The sequence below is a fragment of the Pimephales promelas genome, chromosome 5 (genome assembly GCF_988280905.1).
Source record: "Pimephales promelas chromosome 5, fPimPro1.hap1.1, whole genome shotgun sequence".
Classification (NCBI taxonomy): domain Eukaryota; kingdom Metazoa; phylum Chordata; class Actinopteri; order Cypriniformes; family Leuciscidae; genus Pimephales; species Pimephales promelas.
Window position 1 is genome coordinate 26,279,172 of NC_142773.1, and position 21,195 is coordinate 26,300,366.

The 21,195-nt window shown below is 36.5% G+C and overlaps 1 protein-coding gene across 1 annotated transcript in view; it reads left to right on the top strand.

Annotated features, from left to right (window-relative positions):
• Positions 1-21,195, top strand: part of brinp2 (BMP/retinoic acid inducible neural specific 2) — a 91,296-nt gene that overhangs the window by 21,224 nt on the left and 48,877 nt on the right. The window contains exon 2 of the mRNA XM_039654722.2: positions 12,919-13,239. Within this exon, the coding sequence (XP_039510656.1) occupies positions 12,968-13,239 (272 nt within the window). The 5' untranslated portion in view covers positions 12,919-12,967. The remainder of the gene's footprint in view (positions 1-12,918; positions 13,240-21,195) is intronic.

Here is a 21,195-nt window from a genome sequence, read left to right on the forward strand (position 1 = left end):
CACTGCCAAACATCAGAACAGGACAGTGAATTTATATTCAATTTATGTTTCTAAAAAGTATTTACATAAATGCAATCACATTCCACTTTTTCAATACAGTCCTATGCAGGCAGTGTGAGCTGAGGAAAGATCTAAGCGCAATATCACCGACTGAAAGCAAATTCAGTTAATTCACACAGTCCGTGTATCATGCAATTAAAAAATAATTATCATACAGTACATGAGTATAACACTTACTAAGGCTACATACAGTAAAATGATTCAATATTACAATTTATTTATCTATTTTCTATATTTTTAAATATAATCGATTCCTGTGATGGTAAATCTGAAATTTCAGCAGTCATTACTACAAACTTCATGTTACATGATCCTTCAGAAATCATTCTCATATGCTGATTTGCTGCTCAAAAACATTTATTATTATTAGGCTATTATTATTATTATTATTATTATTATTATCAGTGTTGAATTTATTTGAAATAGAAATCTCTGTAACATAAATGTCTTTAATGTCTTCATTGTTTTGATCAACTTAATCCATTGTCACTGAATAAAAGTATTCATTTGTTTAAAATAATTAAAAACAAATGAACTGTAATGTACACTTAAAAAATATATCACCCCCTTAAAATTATCTATAGTTATTTCACTTTTGTTTGTAGCTTAGTGTAGCTAACTGCTTTTTTTTTTTTTTTTTTTTTGAAAGAGAAGCATAAACTATGCTTGTAAATTTGTTTTACAGCTAAAGCAACGCTGAGTGTGGGGTTAGGATGATACATAATTCCGATTCACTAACCTCATAAAATACTCCACGGATTGTTACACAGCATAATATATAAGATATAATCTGATAGAGCTGACTGTATGGCGAGCTGATGCGTGTAAAAGTAGCAGAGCTGAACAAACATACATGTAAGATAGCAATATAAGGCATTTTCAGTAATAATAAAAATAAAAAAAAATGTGCGCAGCTTCAAGTTAAGATATGCAACTTTTGGCCCTCTAGCAGTTAAAAAACAACTGCATGCATTTTGCAGTAGAACATCGTTTTGGTTGCCCTTTGGTTCTGTGTGATTGTGCGGAATATGACAGTTTACAATAGATAATGTTTTACAATGAAATCTGTTAGAGAGCTACGTACATGGCAATGTCTGTTCAATAAAATACCTTACTCACTTATTGAGTAAATTTGTATTTATTTTTTTCAATTTTTTAAAAAGCTAAGCAAATGTTGCTTCTCGTATTATGACAAGCTCTGTTGCATTCTCTTTTTGCCGGAAGACTCTTCTCTTCTTTTTTCGTTTTTTTTTTAAACAGCTGATTTTCTGGAGGTTTGAGATTTAGCTGATCCATGTCAACTTTCTCGCTCATTTCTCTATTTACGGGTTTGATGAGACGCACGGGCGAGTAACAACGTATGTATGCAATTTTCTGCGAAAGCCATCCTGTCAGGTCTATAACATAAACACTTTGGCCTATAATTGTCTTACCGTAGTGAATCAAGGTAAGACAAAAACACCTTTTTGGAGGAAGGAATGATGATATATTGACTCATTACTTGCATTTTTGTTCAATTTGAACAAAAAGAAATTAGTGTGCCTTTAAATAGAAATCCATAATAGTTTTACCACACTGAGAATAGACAGGCTTCTAAATACCACATCTATACATTCATGTTAGCAATTGCCCTGTATAGTCAAATAGTCACTTTGAGCTTTTAGTCTTCTGTGATTCTGATTCAATCAGTGAAAGCCCAATAAACAGGGTCACGGGTCAAAATCTTTCCAGAACAATCTTTAGGGGAGGTTTTATCTGCTGCTGGAGGGTAATGGACCTCTTACTGCTTTGTGGTAGATTTATTGACTATCTGAGGACCCCGATGCCCCTGATCAGTCTCTGCACACTACATCTGTCTTCACTCATTAACACACATGCATATGGAGCTTTGCAATCACCCTGTCTGCCAGAGTCCATTACCCTAGAAGCCAAGTACTCTTGCTCAGTCAAAAGCAAGATAACAAAAAACTTACATCACACATGAAAAATGATATAAGGGATGTGCTGTACAAAAAGTGTTTACACACTAAGGTGTAGTGTATTTCGTCGTGTCTGAAGGTCAGAATGTGTTTGTATAACGGTTTCACATCGATCCACTCTTTCCTCTTATCCTTTCCTCTCTCCACCTCCCCTTCCTGTATTAAGAGTTCAAATGCTATGGAGACCATTCAAAGAAAAAGCAGCATTCTATATAATGAAGCGCTTTTTCAGATATTCAAGTATATAACAGTACTCTAAAAGTAAATGCATTATACTTGAACTGAGAGTGCAAGTACACTGATGTTTTGACTGTCTACTCTATCCAAAGACATGACTCCAATTTAGCAGCGGTTATTTAAATGTGCAAAGCTTTCTAACACATTAGGTTAAATTGTGTTTGTGCTATCTATGTGTGAAAAACCAACCTGCATATTCCCATAACAGAAAAAAGAGGAATCATTTGGAGAGTGTTAAGATACTAATTACATTTGTTACAATTAATAAACAGCTACAATTATATGGTTGGCTGGACACAATTTAGTATTCCTCCATCACGGAGGCACCGCTATGAATTTATGATTAGAGGATGTGGAAATAACTAAATTAAAGGATTAATTCACCCCAAAAAAGAAAATTCTGACATTAATTACCCTCACCTCTACCAAACCCATAAGATCTTCGGAAGACAAAATCTTATGGGTCTTGTCTTCAAGATTTTTTTTACTTTTTTTTTACTATTTAGGTTTATGTTAAATAATGTTAATATTGTTTGACGTGAATTAGTTAATTTAGATGGTACCATTTTTTGTTTCAATCAGATTTGGGATCTCAGATTTTCAATGTTAGCCTATCTCCGACTTTTGGTTCCCATTGTATATTATAAAACATGTGGAGCGTGTCATGTTTTTCATGTCCTTCCCCTTTAATTGACACAGTTGCCATGGTTCCCTTCAAATTAGATGAGTTTTGTGATTATAAATTGCGTTCCTGCCTTTACCCTACAATAAGCCTGCTTTTCAATCAACAACAACAACACAAATATCCTTGAAGACGTTGTTTATTATTGCTATTTTTCAGGAAAAGTCTATCATGCAGTGGGTGCAAAATTTAATAAGGCAGAGATGAAAGATTTAGATCATATGTTTGTTTTGTTTTTTTGCGGTCACTCCTCAAAACGCTTGAGGACCTGTGGCGTATCATGATTCATGCACTTGCGGTAATTGGTTGCCCATATGAGGTGACCATGGCAACAATGCTGGAATGTATACAGAAGGATGTTTTGTCCTCTGTGTGTTCAGTTTTCCTAAAGCACATTCTTTCATTAGCACAGAGAATGTTTTATAGGTGTGTGGGAGGTCTGTTTGCTAAGGGACCATGCTTTCCCCTCAATTACCAAATGAGTTTGCACAGGCTCTGGCAACAAACTCATGAAAACTCTAAGAGGACCCGGCACAAAGTGTGCCAGGATGTATTTAAGGATGAGAAACAGAGCTAATAGTATCAGAGCAATATGCAGATGTGTTTTTATGGAGCGGTGTTAATCTAATAAGCAGCCGGGGTAATTATCTTGAGTGCGAGTAGGTGTGTGTGTGGGGGGGAATGGTGTTTTTTAAAGTGTGATGTAGAAGCGATTACACCCAGCGGAAGGTTGAAATGTGTTTATAGTGAGACAACAGCTGGACAGTCAGGCATTAAGACATTGCCGATCCCCACGTGCACAAATCTTCACGCTTGCACAGTATTGAGACAGCTGAGATGTGGGATCCGAGTCTAGTTTAGACAGAAAAAATTACTGTTTTTTTTGATGATCTAGCACAGGTATGCTGAGTAATAAGGCAATGAGGAGCCTTAATTATCCATATGTTATTGTACCTAATTCTGAAATAAATGCCAGTGATTGTGGCTGTTTGCTTTGACTCCTCATGTGAATGTTTTCCCTCTGTTGCCTTTGGAGAACATCTGCTTGTTATTTTTTGCAGACAGTACAACTTATTAATTCGCCATAATGCAGTAACACCTGCTGTAAAAGAAATTTGCAGAATTTGAATAGATCATATTTTAAAGGGATAGTTCACTTTGAAATTAATGTTTGATATGTTTTAACTTACCTCAAGGGCATCCAAGACGTAGATGTCTTTGTTTCCACAGCATGTTAAATTTTGATATGTTTCGGTCAAACTGTTGTTGTGTGTCAGTCATATAATGGAGGTATTGGGGTCCACGTCAAAGAGCATGCACAGAGAAGTCCAAAATTAAACATGATTTAATGACTCATAAATGTAAGTACACATTGATGGCCTAAGACACGAAACGAGCGGTTCGTGTGAGAAAACGAACAGTATTTATATCGTTTTATAATCACAGTCATGTGAACCCAGGGTAGACCCCATAAATCTCCATTAAATGACTGACAGACAAGAACGGTTGGACCTAAAAATATCAAAATTGAAAATACTGTGGAAACAAAGACACCTACATCTTGGATGGCCTTGAGGTCAGCTAAAACAAAATCAAAAATTTATTTCAAAGTGAACTATCCCTTTAAGATATGCCAGAGCAAGTGGCTTTCAGTTAAAACAGCTCAAACATGCATTTAGTCTGAGACTAGGCTTAAGGCTTGTCTGTGAAACCAGGGTAAATAGAGACATTTAAAACCTCTCTGCGACAAGGTATTGTTAAAATTGCTTTCACATTAATGCTCTTTCACACCCGCTTAATTGTTTCACTGATTAACTCGCCATGCTTGCATGTTTTAATTAAACACATTTTCAGAATTTATGCGCTTTCATTTATTTATCTCCCATCTTACAAAATGGTCACCTGGGTCATATTTTTTGTGTGTTTTTTAATTATTTTCATGGGAAGAAATTGTTCATAAACATTCACAGGTGTAGGTTTAAGCACGACCTTAAGTTTCTTCTTTGTTTGTTGCTTTTTGACACTCACATTCTGGCAGATCCAATGTAATAAACAAGACAGATGCAATAGCCATGATGCAAGAATTGCATGATAGAATTGTTCTTGTTTCAAATGTTGGCTCTCTTTGTGGGAAAAAATAAAAAAATAATACACCCTAAGGTCTCACTCTTAAGTTACTTCTCTTGATTGAGCAAGAGTCTCTGTTCGAATGGTGAAACTGCTGTCCGGTTACCAGAGTAAAACTCTAAATATTAAATGAGCGAGTGAAATCTGACAACTGTGATGAGCACAGGTGCATGATAGGTATTAGTGGTGAATGGTGACAATAGATAATAGCATTGATATTAAGGCTATTCCTCATTTAAATACTGCTCCAAAAGACCAAAATGTTAGCAAGTAATTAGTACCACACAAGTTTTGTGGTTTTATGAGAAAAAATGGGCTTGTATTTTGTATTTGGCAATGCCCAATACCACTTCGAACACAACAACATCCTAGCAACTACCCCGAACACTCTAGCAACCACTTAGCAATGGACCAGCAACCATCCAAAAGTGGAAAGCACCACTCAAAATGTATTAAAATATCTGTTTAAAAGTTTGGGGTCAGGAATTATTGTTATTTTATTTATTTTTTTTTGTTTTATTTTTTAAAGAAAGAAGAATGAATTAAATTGATCAAACGTGACATGAGATACATTTATAATATTACACATAATTTATATTTCAACTAATTTATATGAAACTAATTTATATAAAACGTGCGCTGAAGATTAATATTTTGTAAATAATGAGGTAAATTGTGAGGTTCACACAATTTAACCTCAATTGTACTCACTTCGCTTCATAAAATTGAGGTTAAACCTCTAAAGTCAGGTTACTTTAATGAAGGAGGAACAATAAGCTCTCAGATTTCACTAGAAAATATCTTAATTTGTGTTCAAAAGATTTGGTTTGGAACGACATAAGGGTGAGTAATATGTTGAGTATGTGAGTATAAAAGGGTGAGAAATATGTTGTGCACCAGATCAGTTTATCAAAGGCAGAATGGCTAATGAAAATTCAGCTTGCATGCCATCACATGATTTTTTTCTAATAGATTCAAATTTCTATTCAAATTTATATATAGATTCAAATAGAAGTTATACAATTTTATAAAAATCAGTTATAAAATTTTACAATTTAACAGATTTTAACTGTTTTTTGTTGTTTTTTTATATTTTTTTAATCAAATAAATGCTGCCTTGGTGAGCTTAAGAGACCATTTATAAAATCTTACAAGCTTTTAAACAGTTGTAGGCCTATAATAAATATTTTCCTATCGTATAAATACAGCAAAAAACTACATAGATTTGCAGTAGAAAATTCATCGTACGTTTTCGCTTACATTTGGATTTCTGTTTTGGGGCCTCAGGCACACATGGTGGTGGAGTAAGGCAGGTGTTGGGGATTTGCTGAGTTTAGAGAATGGTGAGTAGATGCACAGTAGTTCAATAGGATAGACGGCCTTATGGTTTTGGCAGTGGACCCGTTTCCTCTGCACACTCAGGCTCAGTAAAAGTCTGCAGCTGCACAACATTCCTAGCTTCACATAGAATAATGGATGAGAACACATATACTGAAGAACCATATCCTCAACAGGTCTTCCCTGTGCTCAGACTAGACACTTGAAAATATTGGGTATTTGAAAGCTCTGGCTGCCATGTTGAGAGCTATTAAATCTACTTTAAATCAAGAACAATTTTGGCACAACTATGTGAATGATTTCATCTGGACCTGTTATACGTAAAGAGTAAAACAGCAGCCGAATTCCAGCCATACACTGGCATTCTGAAAACTCGCTGTTGAGGCAATTTTGAATAAATGCCTTTGATGGCTCAGAGGGCGATGCAGCACCTCTGGGATCTAAGTAAAATTAAATGGTTCTCAACATGAATCATGTTCCAATGGTCATGGACATACAGAAAGAGCTTGAATGGTTAAAATGAGGTGTTATAGAAGATGTACACTATTCTTTTGGGAGGAATTATGTGATGCAGCAAGTATGATGTGGTGTTTTTGTTTGTTTTGTTTTTCTATTAGAAATTGAATTGGCCATATCTCACAGGATATACTGTAGATTTAGAATCTGAATTGGAATGATGAGACATTTTCTGAATTACAAGTCTAAGATATTCAACACCTAATGCATGCTGGGTGACACCTATATCATTGTATTATTCTCTCTGTCTGTAAGGCCTATAAAACTTCAACCTTCAAGTTTTATTAACTTTTATTTTTTATTAGCTAAACTACAGTGGCCAAGAGAGCTCAATGTGATACTGAACTGAAGAAAACACAGGCAAATAGAAAAACACCTGCAAATTAAGAATACATCTTCATCAGTTTTACAACACAACACTATAAAGAAACACACTGCAAAAGTTCACAACACGACTAAATACTGAAATGCGCTGAAAATAGCATAGAACACAACGGAAATGTTTCCAGGGGACCCCAATAAGTGACGAACCCGGCTCAATGTCTTAGTTTTTGTAGCCTTATTTTAATTTACTTTTTTTTCTTGCAAAACATACATAGATGACATGTTTATGACATACAATGTATACAATGTACAAAATGTATTACCAATATGTTTAATGTCATCAGAATAAAAATCAGAAAAGAAGAGTTAACAAAGAGCTGAAAAAAGGGATTGAGAAAAATGACATGAGGGTAAGATATTAGATAATTTGAGCGCGTTTCTGTATTTGGTTGTGTTGTGAACTTTTGCAGTGTGTTTCTGTATTTGGTTGTTTTGTAAATATTTGGAGCACACGTGTTGAAAAACTGATGAAGATTTCATTGTAACTCCGAGTTCCGTCGGATGACGACGAATGGGGTTTTGCCATTCATCGTCATCCGACGGAATGTCTCCTTTCACTACTCAGGGAACGAGGGTTACATTCGTAACCAAGACGTTTTTCTATTTGCATGTGTTTTCTTCAGTCACAGCGTGCTGTTAACTTCTTTCGGCCACCTTACTAAACATGAATTTCAATTCATTTTAATTCTACCTATTTACCAAACCCTGGTATAGTTGTTACAAGCTCAGTGATGGAAACAGTAAGGTTGCTAGTTCAATCCGTGCAAAGTGTGAGATATCCTTAAACGGATAGACACAAACATACTGTTATTTACTCACCTTCATGTCATGTCATTCAAAACCTATATGACTTTCTTCATTTTGCAGAACACAAAGGAAGATATTTTGAAGAATGCTAGTAACCACAATAGAAAATCGTACACATTTGTGACGACTTGAGGATGAGTAAATAATGACACAATTTTCATTTTTAGGTGAACCATAAAGAAAATACTTTATCTGGGTTTTTTTTTTTTTTTTTTTTTTTTTTTTTCAGGGGAATGTGCCTACTGGATACTATAAGTGAAACTTTATACATTTGTACAGTTATTTTCCCTCATATAACTGTTCTATACAAGGAAAGAGCCTCTGAAATGCTCCATAAAGTGCAGTACATTAAGCCAGAAGCTGCAGGTGCGTTATTCTTCGAAAATAATGAAGTGTGATAAACAAGCAGAGCAGGTTACCAAAATGCTAGCAGGTGCACAGCATGAGTCATAGGCTCTTTTATAAACATTGTTAAGAATATTGAAATGTTTGAGCTAATATGACACCAATTATGATATTCGAGAACAGCTATGCCAAATTTCTTAGAGCTTTGTTGTGTTGTTTCTATGCAGATATCTAATAAACAAATAATATACTCGTGGAATCTTCATCTGCCAAATAATAAAAGGTCCCAACAAGACGATATTAAAGTATGATGTGAAAAACTACATGCTTTCAAAATAAACTTGTTGCCTAATCTGTCTTAAGAAAGTTCTGTATAATTAAGCTTCACCTAACCCTGACCATTGACCAAGCATTTTAGGGGGCATTAACATTATACAGATTATTGGGGTGATCTAGAAAAGAATATCAAGACATTTTCAACTGTTTTGACAGAAAACATTTCTGAGGGAGTTTGCAATGTGAAAACTTATTAACAGCTAAATTAAAACATTCACAGCATAGATAGATAGATAGATAGATAGATAGATAGATAGATAGATAGATAGATAGATAGATAGATAGATAGATAGATAGATAGATAGATAGATAGATAGATAGATAGATAGATAGATAGATACTCCTTGAGAAATTCTCTATTCTCAGGACATGTTTATCCCTCATAATAACAAAGAGCTGTATCAGCATGTCCTCAAGATAGTTTCTAAAACCACTACATAATCATTATTTCATCAATTAGATCTTAATCCTCTTGGATCATGAGTTGTTAAAGCCTTCAGGTGAACCTCAAGCGCTGCAATGCTGATTTCAGAACTAGTGTGCTCTGCAGAACACTCTTGTATGCAAGTGTTGTGGACAAGTGTTGTGTTCTCGGTGTCCCTTTAACCCTATGCTAAATTCTAGATGCTCTCAGCTGGTGCCTGGCTTCTCTCCTGAGCGGAAGGGTAAATATAAAGGCACCTAAATTATGCAAGATGCGCATGAAAATGTCAGGGCTAAATTCAGTATTTCTTCCATTGTCTCCCTGGCATTTCGATGTTTTATGCATTTTATAATTAGGCAGAGGCTCCAGAGGGAATGGAGAGCAATAAGACTGTGCATTTGCTATGGCTGTCTGGGGTGTCACTACTCAGACCTGGGTTTATTTGAAAGGCAAATTTCAAAATGAAGTCAGTCAAGGTATTTTAGAATAAAAGGTAGCCAATACCAGTGTCCATCTTTTGTTGCTCCTTCAAATGTGGCAAACAGCATGTAATCGGTGCAATACGGCGAGTAGATTAAATTTGCTATGGTACTGCATGTGATGGTACTATCAAACAGCGAGTCAGTTGCCCCTTTCACACATACAGTCTACTTGTAAATTATCATTACGTTTCCAGTAAGAGATCATGTGTGAACAGGACCTTTTCAAAAATACAGGTAAATTGGTTCTGTACCGGTTACTGTACCAGTAAGGGAAGTTGTAACATTTCTAGTAAATTACCGGTTATGTGCTCTGTGTGAACGCGGAATGAAGATTTACTCTGTGCGAGGTCAGAACACGCTGACATAAGACGTCTGCTAAAGTTCGTAGAGATGATGAGATTACTGATGATAAGATGATGAGATGAGATGAGATGATGAGAATTTAAATAATGTTATTTAAATGCTTTGCACCAGCCAGTGAACTCTGACTATTTTGAAGAATAGAGTCTTCTAGTAGATGGGGCTCTAGCCGGCGTGATCGTGTTTAACACTCCCTCCGGGAGATTAGCGGGTACCCATTGATGGCCCATGCATGTAGGGACCACAGCTCTGGGCAAGGATGCCAAATTGAGCCCTTGGCTTGACAGAGGAGGTCTTTCCTCATTGGTATTGGCCATGGGGCAGTGCTTGTCTGCATCAGAACTGGAAACCAAGCCTGGTTTTTCCAGAGCGGAGCCAAAACCACCTGAATGGTACCAGTTGATTGCTCTCCAAGATTTGAGATAGCCGGGAGGGGCTAATGTCATTGTAACCAGTGTTACGCAGCACAGCAGAGTAGTCTACTACAAAGAAATATCATGTCAGCACGTTATTTGAGCGGACTTTGCTTTTCCAGTGAGCGTGATCGGTACATGAGAGGAATGTTTGGGATGTGAGCGACAGAGCAGGGTGCCGCAAACATTGAGCAGAGTACGCACACACACATGGAATGGAGAGCACACGGAGCGGAAAAACGAAACCTGATCACTGAACATGGAGGGGCAGGGCTGCATTTTTTCTGGCTTTTTTAAATGTTTTCGGACCAAAAAAAGGAAATGCCATTTTCGGCTGAAATTTCCGTTTCGGGCATTTTTGGCCAAAATTTCTGTGCATCCCCAGTATAAATAGGTGTGTTTGGATTATTTTATATTAAAAAAAAAAGATATATAATAATAATATATTATAGAGTTGTTTGTGGTGGTAGTAAATTAAACATGTTCAGAACGCACTTCAAAATGGCGGCAGGGATTCCACCAAAGGGAAGTGCTTGGGGTAGTGTTTAGGAAAGTTTGCAAGTGTTTGTCTAAAAGTGGAGTGAAACGCAGCCAGTGAGTGAATTTTAGTAAACTGACTTTATCAAGAAGACCAAACATGCAATGGCAGAAAATTTTTCCGATTTTACCTATAATATTTGTGCAAAAAGAGTATTAAGCATGTTTTTTGAAGCTACAATCAAACATGAGCAAAGCATTCTGTGAATGATAAAGGTCATATTTTGATCATATTTTAAATAAAGTTGTTACTTAATGTGACAAGTAGCATGGCATTTTCCTCTCTCAGGGAGCATTGATGAATGCGTTCTGTGTACAAATGCCATGCATCAGGTATTGAGCACTGTTAATTTAATGTATTATATTTTGGCTCTTATATTTGCCTATCTGGATTGGGATTTGGCATTCAAAAAATATATATATTGTGTACAATTAAGTGTGTAAATAAATACACAGTGACAATTAAATTTGACTTTACTTTGTTGCTCTCTTCTAATATACTGTTCAAATGACTGTCAATTTAATGTTAATTTAATGAAATTGATCATTTAGAAAATAACAATAACAAGGAATTCAGTAATGTGGGATTTTCCGGCCATTTGAGAAATTTTATTGATTAATTGAATGAATCATACCATCACTAATTTTATTTTTTTTAATTGATTGACAAATATTTAGTCGTTTTGTATTGATACTAATTTCAATAATAAATGTATAAAAATATATTCTTTTTAAAACTGTCTGTTATTTGTATTTTCCCTTACAAAAAATGGCACCATGGTCACTTTATTACAGAACTATGAGAAGAAAATTAAACCAGAAAAAAGGCATTGGGATTAATCGCAAGAAAGAAAAAAAAACCCAAACAAATGAAAGGAATGAAAGGAAACGCAATTACATGGATTTTGATATATCAAGATGAGGCAATGAGAGGATTGTAGGGTTATAAAACAAAGGAGATTAGAGAAGAACAAAAAGTGAAGAGTAGAAGAAATATATTTTGCTGAAGGAATAGGGATAATTACATTTTGTATATTAGAACTACACGACTGAGTGAGGAAAGATGTTCTTGTAGGAAGCGTTGTGGGGGCAAGTGGAAATCATCTCTGGGTGACCTTATGGCCATTTCTTGTTTAATGAAGGCTTTGCTGGGTAAGGAACTTATTACTGTACATACCATGAGGTCGTAGATACTGTGCATATGGTTATTGCCTGAATCAAGACCTGTTTTATGTTTCACACTATCTGTTCATCTCGAATTGCCTTTGACAAAAACTAGCAATAGTCCCTTGCTGCAGTTAGGGATGCATGCAAGGTTTTTCATACATCATTAGGAATCCAAACCTGCATTTAGTCCTTCAGAAAATTCATTTTTATCATGGATTTGAAGAAGGATTAAAAGAATGTCAGGGAATGGAATTAACCCCTGTATGGAACTAATCGTTTGATATAGTCTATGCATTGGTGCATGAAGGCATTGCCTCTTTCAAAGCCGATGTCTATCTGCACTTTACATAATCTATGTGAACTCATTAATATAAGCATCCCCTGTGGCCCTTGGTCAAATGTCAAACATTATTTTCAGACTTGCATTTTTCCCAATACTGCTGCAATAATGTGCATTGAGAAACTGTGAGACAATGGTTTAAAAATGAAGATTTTTTTCACAGTTCAGTTTTGTCGCATATACAGTCTAGAGATTATTAGAAAATAAAATCATTGAAGAAAATTCCTATATCTGATTATCTGACAGCTGAATGCTGCAATCGACCATTCAGAATCGAGTTTATAATTAACATACTTGCTTTAGGATCCCACACAAAAGAAAATTGTTATGTATATATGCTGATCTTCAAAGTGTTACCTTCGTCTTCTCTTCCTGTCTGTTCAGGTCAAAGTGATTGGCAGAAGAATGCTGGCGCCAGGTGCCCAGGGGCAGGATGGCGTTGTGTTGGCAGAGAGCTGCAGTTGTTAGATGGTTCCTCTTGATGCTCCTGTGGCACTGGGCACCTCTGGGCCCACTGAGCTGGTTTCTGGCTCTGGCTGAGCGTCTGGACCAGAAGACCTCACCATTCTCTTCCATCTCCGGCCGGAGCAGCGGCCAGCTGGACTGGCTCCTGTCTGATAAAGGGCCCTTCCATCGCTGTCCAGAATACACTGAGTTCAAAGAACGCTTCCAACAAGGCTTCTCCACACGCTATAAAATCTACAGGTTTGTGCTGTGATGATTATATTATTAGTTAAAAATACTGCATATTCAAAATTGACTTGTGAGCAAAACCGGGTCCCATGACAAGGTGTCCTTGGAGTTGTAAAGTATTAAAAGGTAGTAAATTAAATTAGCCAAAATTAAGGGCATTAAAAGTATTAAAAAGCAATAAACTGACAAGGTATTATATTTTTGAACCCTAATCCAACTAGGCCTATTTCAATTTGTGTTAAAGGTGCCTTAATTGTGTAATGTCCACCAAAAAAAATCAATTCATACTCCACGATCCATACCAGATGGGGGCAGTATACCTCCAGAAAGTGAGTTGGTCTACTCTAGAGTAACAAACGAGAAAATGGCATAGCCAACTCCTAATAGAGGACATTTTGACTCCAGAGGAACATTGGTTGATGTCAAGTGATTTTTAAATATGACATCTTCAAGCTACTCCTCTTCACCTTTACCCGTGAATATGTTCATATTCGTTTTGTTCATTTTACATTTTTATTGTTAGTTTGAATTACATTTATTTGACAGACAGCGTTCGCTGATGTTGACCAAGCTAGCGCTATTCAGAGCTGCCAACAGTCAAGAATTCACTGTGAGACACACGCAATTGACACTTTTCACACGCTCTCATTGATGTGTCTCGAGACCCCACTTTTGGTCTAGGTCTTGTCACGGCCTTGACAGTCTTTGGTCTTTGTCTTGGACTCAGACCTCTCGGCCTTGTCTAGGTCTCGCTGACCCAGACCGACATAGTCGGGGGATTTAGCAATACAATACTAAAATATCCACGACGATATCCACAACGGATTGAAGCGTGCGTCCGAGTGAAGAAGACACTGTGGTTTGCGCGAGCCACACGAGAAAACACTGCCATTGATCGCGGTGGCTACAAGCATTTTGATCACTTGATTTAAAAAAAAAAAAACACATATCATGTGCAGTTTTTTTGATGTATTAATATTTAGTAAAACGCGTATCAGTGACATGATGGGTTTTAACTTCATTCAGGAGATGTTGGTTGACTGCACAACTGACAGATGACGCACCGCCAATGGTGTGTGTGTGAAACCATAACAAAACAACCAACTTTCGGATACTGCACTTAAGCTTATAATTTTTTTTTTTTAAATATAATAAAGTATTTAAAAGTTGCAGAATGGATTAATTTGGAGACGTCTAAATCGGCAGAGATAGGCAGGCAATGCAAAACAGTTTAGCTTAGCTTCAACAACACTGTTTTTTTCCCCTCCTGTCTTGACTTTGGTCTCAGTCTTGGTCTCGACTTGGTCTCGACTTGGTCTGTCTTGGTCTTGGTCTTGGTCTTGTCTTGGTCTCGATACCCTCTCGTCTTGTTAGTGTCTTGGTCTCCATTTAGGCAGTCTTGACTACAAGTCTAGCTCTCACGCCACTCATCAATTTAGTCACGCACAGAAAAATCACAAAGAAAAGAGGACACAGAGACCGACAGACTAGACAGAGCAGGTTACTTATGACACTAAAAAATCTAAGCTCTCAGATTCTGTTAATTTTATTACACAATGGGCTCTATGCACGGCGCTATTTCCGGTGAAGCATTAGGGATGCTCGATAACTTCCGCCGATCGTAGAGTCCAATGCAATACCGAGAATTTATATTGAATTTTATACTCCATGGTTATACTAAAGAAACGTTAGTCACAAAAACAGATAAAACAGACACCCCTCGTTGTGTTTATGCTTCTTTTTAAAATTATATTAAATAAATATAACTATATATAAAATTACATCTAAACGTATGTACGTTTCATTTCAAAGACTGAAGGACAGTAAATTTTGAAGACTCTCTCTTGGTTTTCCTCCGCTTTAATCTCCACAACCGGAAATGGACGAGCATCCTTGCGTCAAATGCGGAATTTATGCGTGCATATAGCCCATTCAAACAATAAACAGGCCTACAGTTTTGGCGCTTGTAAATGTTACACGACAGACCCTAGTGCACATGAACCGATCATCTCTACTAGCTAATGGTAAAAAAAAAAACAAAAAAAAAACACGAACACTGTTGAAAGAGACAGTATGCTACGACTTACCAAAATGTTATACATACGTTTTTTGTTTTTTTTGTTTTTTTAAATCAGCGTGCAGAGGTCAATAGCATAGCTGGAAGACAAATATGTCAGAGTTACCTCAGGAAGGCAATTTAATAAACATAATATAGGTCAGAGAGTTGGCAAGAAAAAAAAAATAGTTATAGAGCACTTTTTTTTTTTTTTCCCTGCAGCGGGTGGTTGTGGTGGTGCAAGGGTCTCTTGCCAAGGGTTTCAGCCATTCTTCCGCTCTCTTCCCTTAACTGAAATGTAGTAGTGGGCTGTACTTTCCACACGATTGACATCAGGTTCAAGAACGCCCTCAAGCTGTGCAAGTTATTCGTGTTTTGCAGTTTGACTGGTGGTTATGTTGCCCGCATACTGCCTCTCACAGCCGAAACTGGTATTATGACACCTGTCGGGCCGTGGCTAGTAAATTAGCATGCTAATCCAGGTTGATATCTCTGCAGCACTGTTACTTGTAATTTTTTCAATGACATCATCGCCCTTATTTCTTCTCATTCTTTTGATACGTGTAGCTCGTTTTTTTTTTGGATATTTTTACCTCAATTCCTCAAAAATTTTGAGTAACAGAAATCCAATGTGACATAAATAACTATGTTTTCAGTGGTGTATAAAGAGCTTACTTAATAAACCGTAATGTTTTATTACCTTAGAATGAGATATTTATATCTACATAACTGCGGGCTTCCTTTCTATGAAGGTCGACATACACATACATTACACCATGTTTCTACTGTAGCCGACTGTAAACAAACAGCGCTACAGAGCGCGTTTCATCACTACCTTAAAAGAACCCAACTACATAAAATATGTAGTTGGATTGTTTCATGTAATTTAGTTCTTCTCCCTCGCTGTGTTATGGCTTTGCTATGTGGGGAGAAATGTGCTGGTTACATTCGTGAGACAGCTGATTAGTACTCTTGTCATTGACCGTAAAACAATATGTTACAGGAATCAGCAACCCGTCGATCGCGGTCAACAAGTCGATCTTGGAAGCATTTTAAGAACGCAAAGAGTTTTTAAAATCAGAGTAAAAAATGCCTATTGTTTGTAGTAGATAAATGGTGTCTAGGGGATGTGGAGGCGCGGGCGCTGTTACATCTTTAGGCTCATTCAGATGCGTCGAGTTTAAACAAAGCTTTATGCTTTAACCAGCTCAGCCAACAGTAACAGTTCATATTTAGCCACCTAAACTTTTAGACAATCAGCTGATTACTTTTATTATATTATATATTAAGAACCTTGATCGTCACCTGACAATGGCTTTGTAAACTTTATCCATGATGTGGTTTATAATGGACTGTGGTACAGAAACAGTGACAAAGTTACACACTCTCTTGGCTTATTCTGGCTATTCTCTGCTGTCTCAGACAACGATATTGCCACCGTTTTTGCCACCGTAGCTTCTTTAACAACCCCAATCTTTTGAATGATAATGCTACTAAGTGGAAATCTGATCACAAATGGGATGTTTTTCTGGCAAAAAAAGCCACTTTATTTTGGCAAGGAATTAGTTGTAGGAGAAAGTGTTTGTGTAAATTGCAGTGCATCAAATCATAAAACACATAAATTATTCTAAATATATTAAATGAAGCCTATACTGACAAGTCCTGACAATTTGCGGTTTTATTATCTTTTAGATATATAGAAAAATAATGTATAATGGTGAAATCACTCATATTAATAACAGAGAAACAGAAAAAGTAATAAAATAAAACCAAAAAAATGTTGAATGTTGATTATGGCAAACCATGTTAAATGGAGTTGACTACACTAGGTAGGGGAAAACGTTACAAAACTACCTTGAGAAATTATATATATTTATGAAGAAAACTTGGATTTCTGCACAATAGTGTGGGGTCAGATTTCATGCAGACAAACTGACCTTCCGTCAGTCTTGTGATGGATCAAATAAGTCCTGACAACATCAAATCAGGAGAAAACGAAAAAAATAAAAATAAATAAATAACTGACATCCCTGTTCGATTTATTGCAGATATCATTAAGTGGACAATTTTGGTCACATTATAGAAAAAGCCATAGCTCATGTAGTGAAGACTTCAGCTTCTCTGCACTGACCCATAAACGATGATGCCCTAATAAAATATCTCCTTTCTAAAATATAAATGCAGCAATATATTTACTTAAATATACACTGTGAAAAATAAAGATTGTAACAAAGGCACACCATGTATTTGACATCAACTTCTAAGGGCTGGGATATACAAGCAGACGTTTTAATTGGTGCCTTTTGTAGTAAACAAACGTCGATACTTTGTATGTTTATCCACTCAGGCTCAAAAATGTAGTGAGTTACAGATTAAATAAAAAGTCACAACCATACAGAGTCTCCCCTATTCAAATAGAAAATGGTTATTTTAAATTCTAATAGTATTTTCAATATTACTATTTTACTGTATTTTTAATCAAATCAATGCAGCCTTGGTAAGCATAAGAGGTTTCTCTCAAAAACATATTTCACCCCGAAAATTATGTCTGTCAATGTTAATAATACATTAGTACACTTTTTTTGTGTGTGGTTTGAAAAGCCCTGCACTACACTACACCATCTTATGTGGTAAATGTTCCCTGGGAATCAAACCTGTGACCTTGCCGACACGGCGGTGATTATTCAGCTGTTCACCAGTTTTAATTACAACACGGCAAGCCGCTAACACCATTCATTCAGTACAGTGTATATTGATTGCTACACATTCATTCCAGTCATGTCAAAGACATGCACAATGGGAAGAAAAGGTGTGTTTTGGTGCTTTACTGTGGCTGACCTCAGCTCCACCAGGGGAGTTTGGCCTTCTTGCCTGCTTCCTTTTCCCCCCGTCGGCACATGACCAACTCTGTCCAACTCTCTCCGCTCGCTGAATTCAGAACCCAGCATGCCTACAGCAGCTGGGCAGAGAAAGGCCCACGGAACTGTGATGGACTCAGTGAGGGGGAGATGAGCCTCTGCCAGCCCTGTTTGAAAGGCTGTCCTGCAAGCCAAAGAGTCTGTGTGGGTGTTTGGGTGTAGGCGAGTCTTCTGTATGTGTCTCACAGTTCAGATGCATTGTGTAAACAGCATCACTGAACTCACACTAAAAATATGGGACTTCAGCTGGTCACTGCATTGGCCCTTTGATATGATAACAGATCAGCCTTTCCAAGAAGAGTGTTGCACATCACAAGAAGAGAACACCAGCAGGCACTGCACCTTTTACTGCTTCCTCGGGCACAACTCTGGGGGTTAATAACGCACCAAAGGATCCCCGGCAGAGTGAATTCTATGGTCTTTAGTCATACTGCCAGCTCCGATGGGGATTTTTTTTTCTGTTGTGAATGGAAAGAGATGTGCGCTTGCAATAGTTTTCTTTTTTCTAAAGTTTTAGCAGTAGTTACATTCAGAATCTCTGTGTGCTCAATAAAAAGAAATTCATAATACTGGTCTACAATTTTTTAAAAGCTGTCTGCTTCAGAGATAAAAAAAAATGCTATTTATTATGTATTTCGATGTACTGATTCCAAATATGACAACTAAAGCCACGATATTTAAGTTTTTATGTCTATGTATATTGTATAGAAGATAGTAGGCTGCATGTGACCTGCTCTGTTTATGTACACTTGAAAGGGTCATATAAATCAAATGGAAATTAAACAAAAGGCAAAAAAACTACATAGTTTAGTTCTATTCACTGTCTACTCGGCACTTCTTTGCTCGTCTCTAATTAAATGGAGCATCTCTGTCACCGTATTGTCCAGCAATCTGCAAGGAGTGATGGGCTCAATATGCTGCATTTGAAGTTACCTCTCACACAAGTACGAAGCATCTATGCTCACTTTTGCCAAAAAGAAATGTGTCCCTTTGCACAATTAAAAACTGAAATATAAGAAAGCACGGCACTTCATAACAGGGTGTTCAAAACTCAGTTGCTGGAGGCCCACAACAACCCTGCAGAGTTAAACATATCCAGCTCAAGTCTTTCAGGTTTATTTGAAAACTACAGGTGTGTGTTTTGTAGCAGGGTTGGAAATGAACTCTGCAGGGCTGTGGAGATTTGCACCCATGCCGTATGACTTCTAGAGCTGATATAGGGCAATATGTTGTGATGTAAGCATTGTTGTGATTGCATCATCCATGACTTTGGAATAACATGATGGCATTCATATCATGTATGATGCAATACCAGATTGCATCATTCATTGTTTCACCTAAAAAGCAAGTGCTGTCATTAGTACTTAGAGATTTATAGATGCAGTCAAAGATGTATTTTAGTCATGGTTAAAATTGAGATGCCATCCCTTTATTACTCATTTGTTATCCGTCAATCTAAAGTCAAGCATTGTGTACTGACTCAATAGCATATCTTGAAACTTTGGGCCAATCAACAATTTTAAGCATAATTTTTGTTCTTAGTGACCCAGAGTTGGTAAAGTTTGACTACATTTATTTCAGAAGCATTTTGGATATCAAGTATATTTATATAGGCTTTTTTGTATAAATGCAAATAAGTTGTATGAATTAACATGATATATTGACTGACTAATGAGCAATATTATATTTATAAATTAACATTAATCCAGATTAATACATTTTCAAGTTCATCATACCCAATACACTAACAAATGTTAACAAATTGAACGTTGTTTAATGTCACATAATTTATTTCACAAGCAATTTAGTTACATTTTTATTTATTTTATATTTTACTGCTATTATATATTTATAATTTTTAGCACTATTCATTTATGCATAAAACTTGACTAATTCACCTTTAAAAGATTTGGACAAGGAATACTACAAGTACTACTACAAGGAACATTTATGATTATAGGACCATGGCACATTACCCTTTCCACGGGGAACCTTGAGATGATGTATTAGCTCCCATTCGTGCTATTATCTGTAGACCATCACACCATTGGTGCTGCACAAGGTGACGGCAGTGACGACCAACAGGGAGCTGCTCTGTTGGGATTTAGTAACCTGGTAGCAGCTGGTTTCTAAAGGCAACGAGTATCTGCACAAGAAATAAAAAAAACAAATACATGTGTAAACCATAAACAATTGAGATGAAATGTGATGTTTTCACAGAAAACACAAGAGCTGAATCATGTGGCTGACGCTGGTCACCAAAGTAGAATTAATAAGCCAAATGGATGGCAATCTTGGAGATGCTTGCAGGGAATTATAATGTGAAAAAGCCCATACAGGGGCTTGAAAAGAATTGCTTTTGTGTTCTGTTGACTTGATGCAATTTACCACATCAATCACTCACCAAAGAATATTTCAGAAGCATTTGATAAACATTGCCTGAGCTTCCACAGTTTGAGCCAAATTTCACTCTCTATATCGATGTTTGCCCCGTGAAAAGTTTTTGCTGAGCAGTTTAATTTTGTTTTTTCATTGTGTGGTTCTGTTTTTTGCTGAAAGCATGATTTTGTCATTTCTTATTTGCTTAACTTTGACAACTAATCCTTCTTTAAAAATCTATAGTTAAAGCTGCTTTCACAATACAATGCACCCCCTGGTGGGAGGGGTTCCTATAAGCTTATTTTCTAGATGACGCCCTTAAAAAAAGCATGTGCCAATGTTTTAGTTCACTAAAAAGAAGCCTTTGAAGTTTTGCATTAACTGGAGGGTTTAAACATGAAAATAAAAGGAGAGAAAAGACAGGATGGGACGTTTAGACAGATTGTGACATTTAAAGCTTTTGGCTGAATAGGTGAACAAACTGTTTAAAGTGATTCAATTGCAATCTGTTGAAAACGTGGCATCGTTTCATTTCAGGTTTTTCAAAACACATACATGGGACAAGTTGTGTAAAGTCTGTTTCTGATTTGTTTTACTTCAGTGATTTACTACACT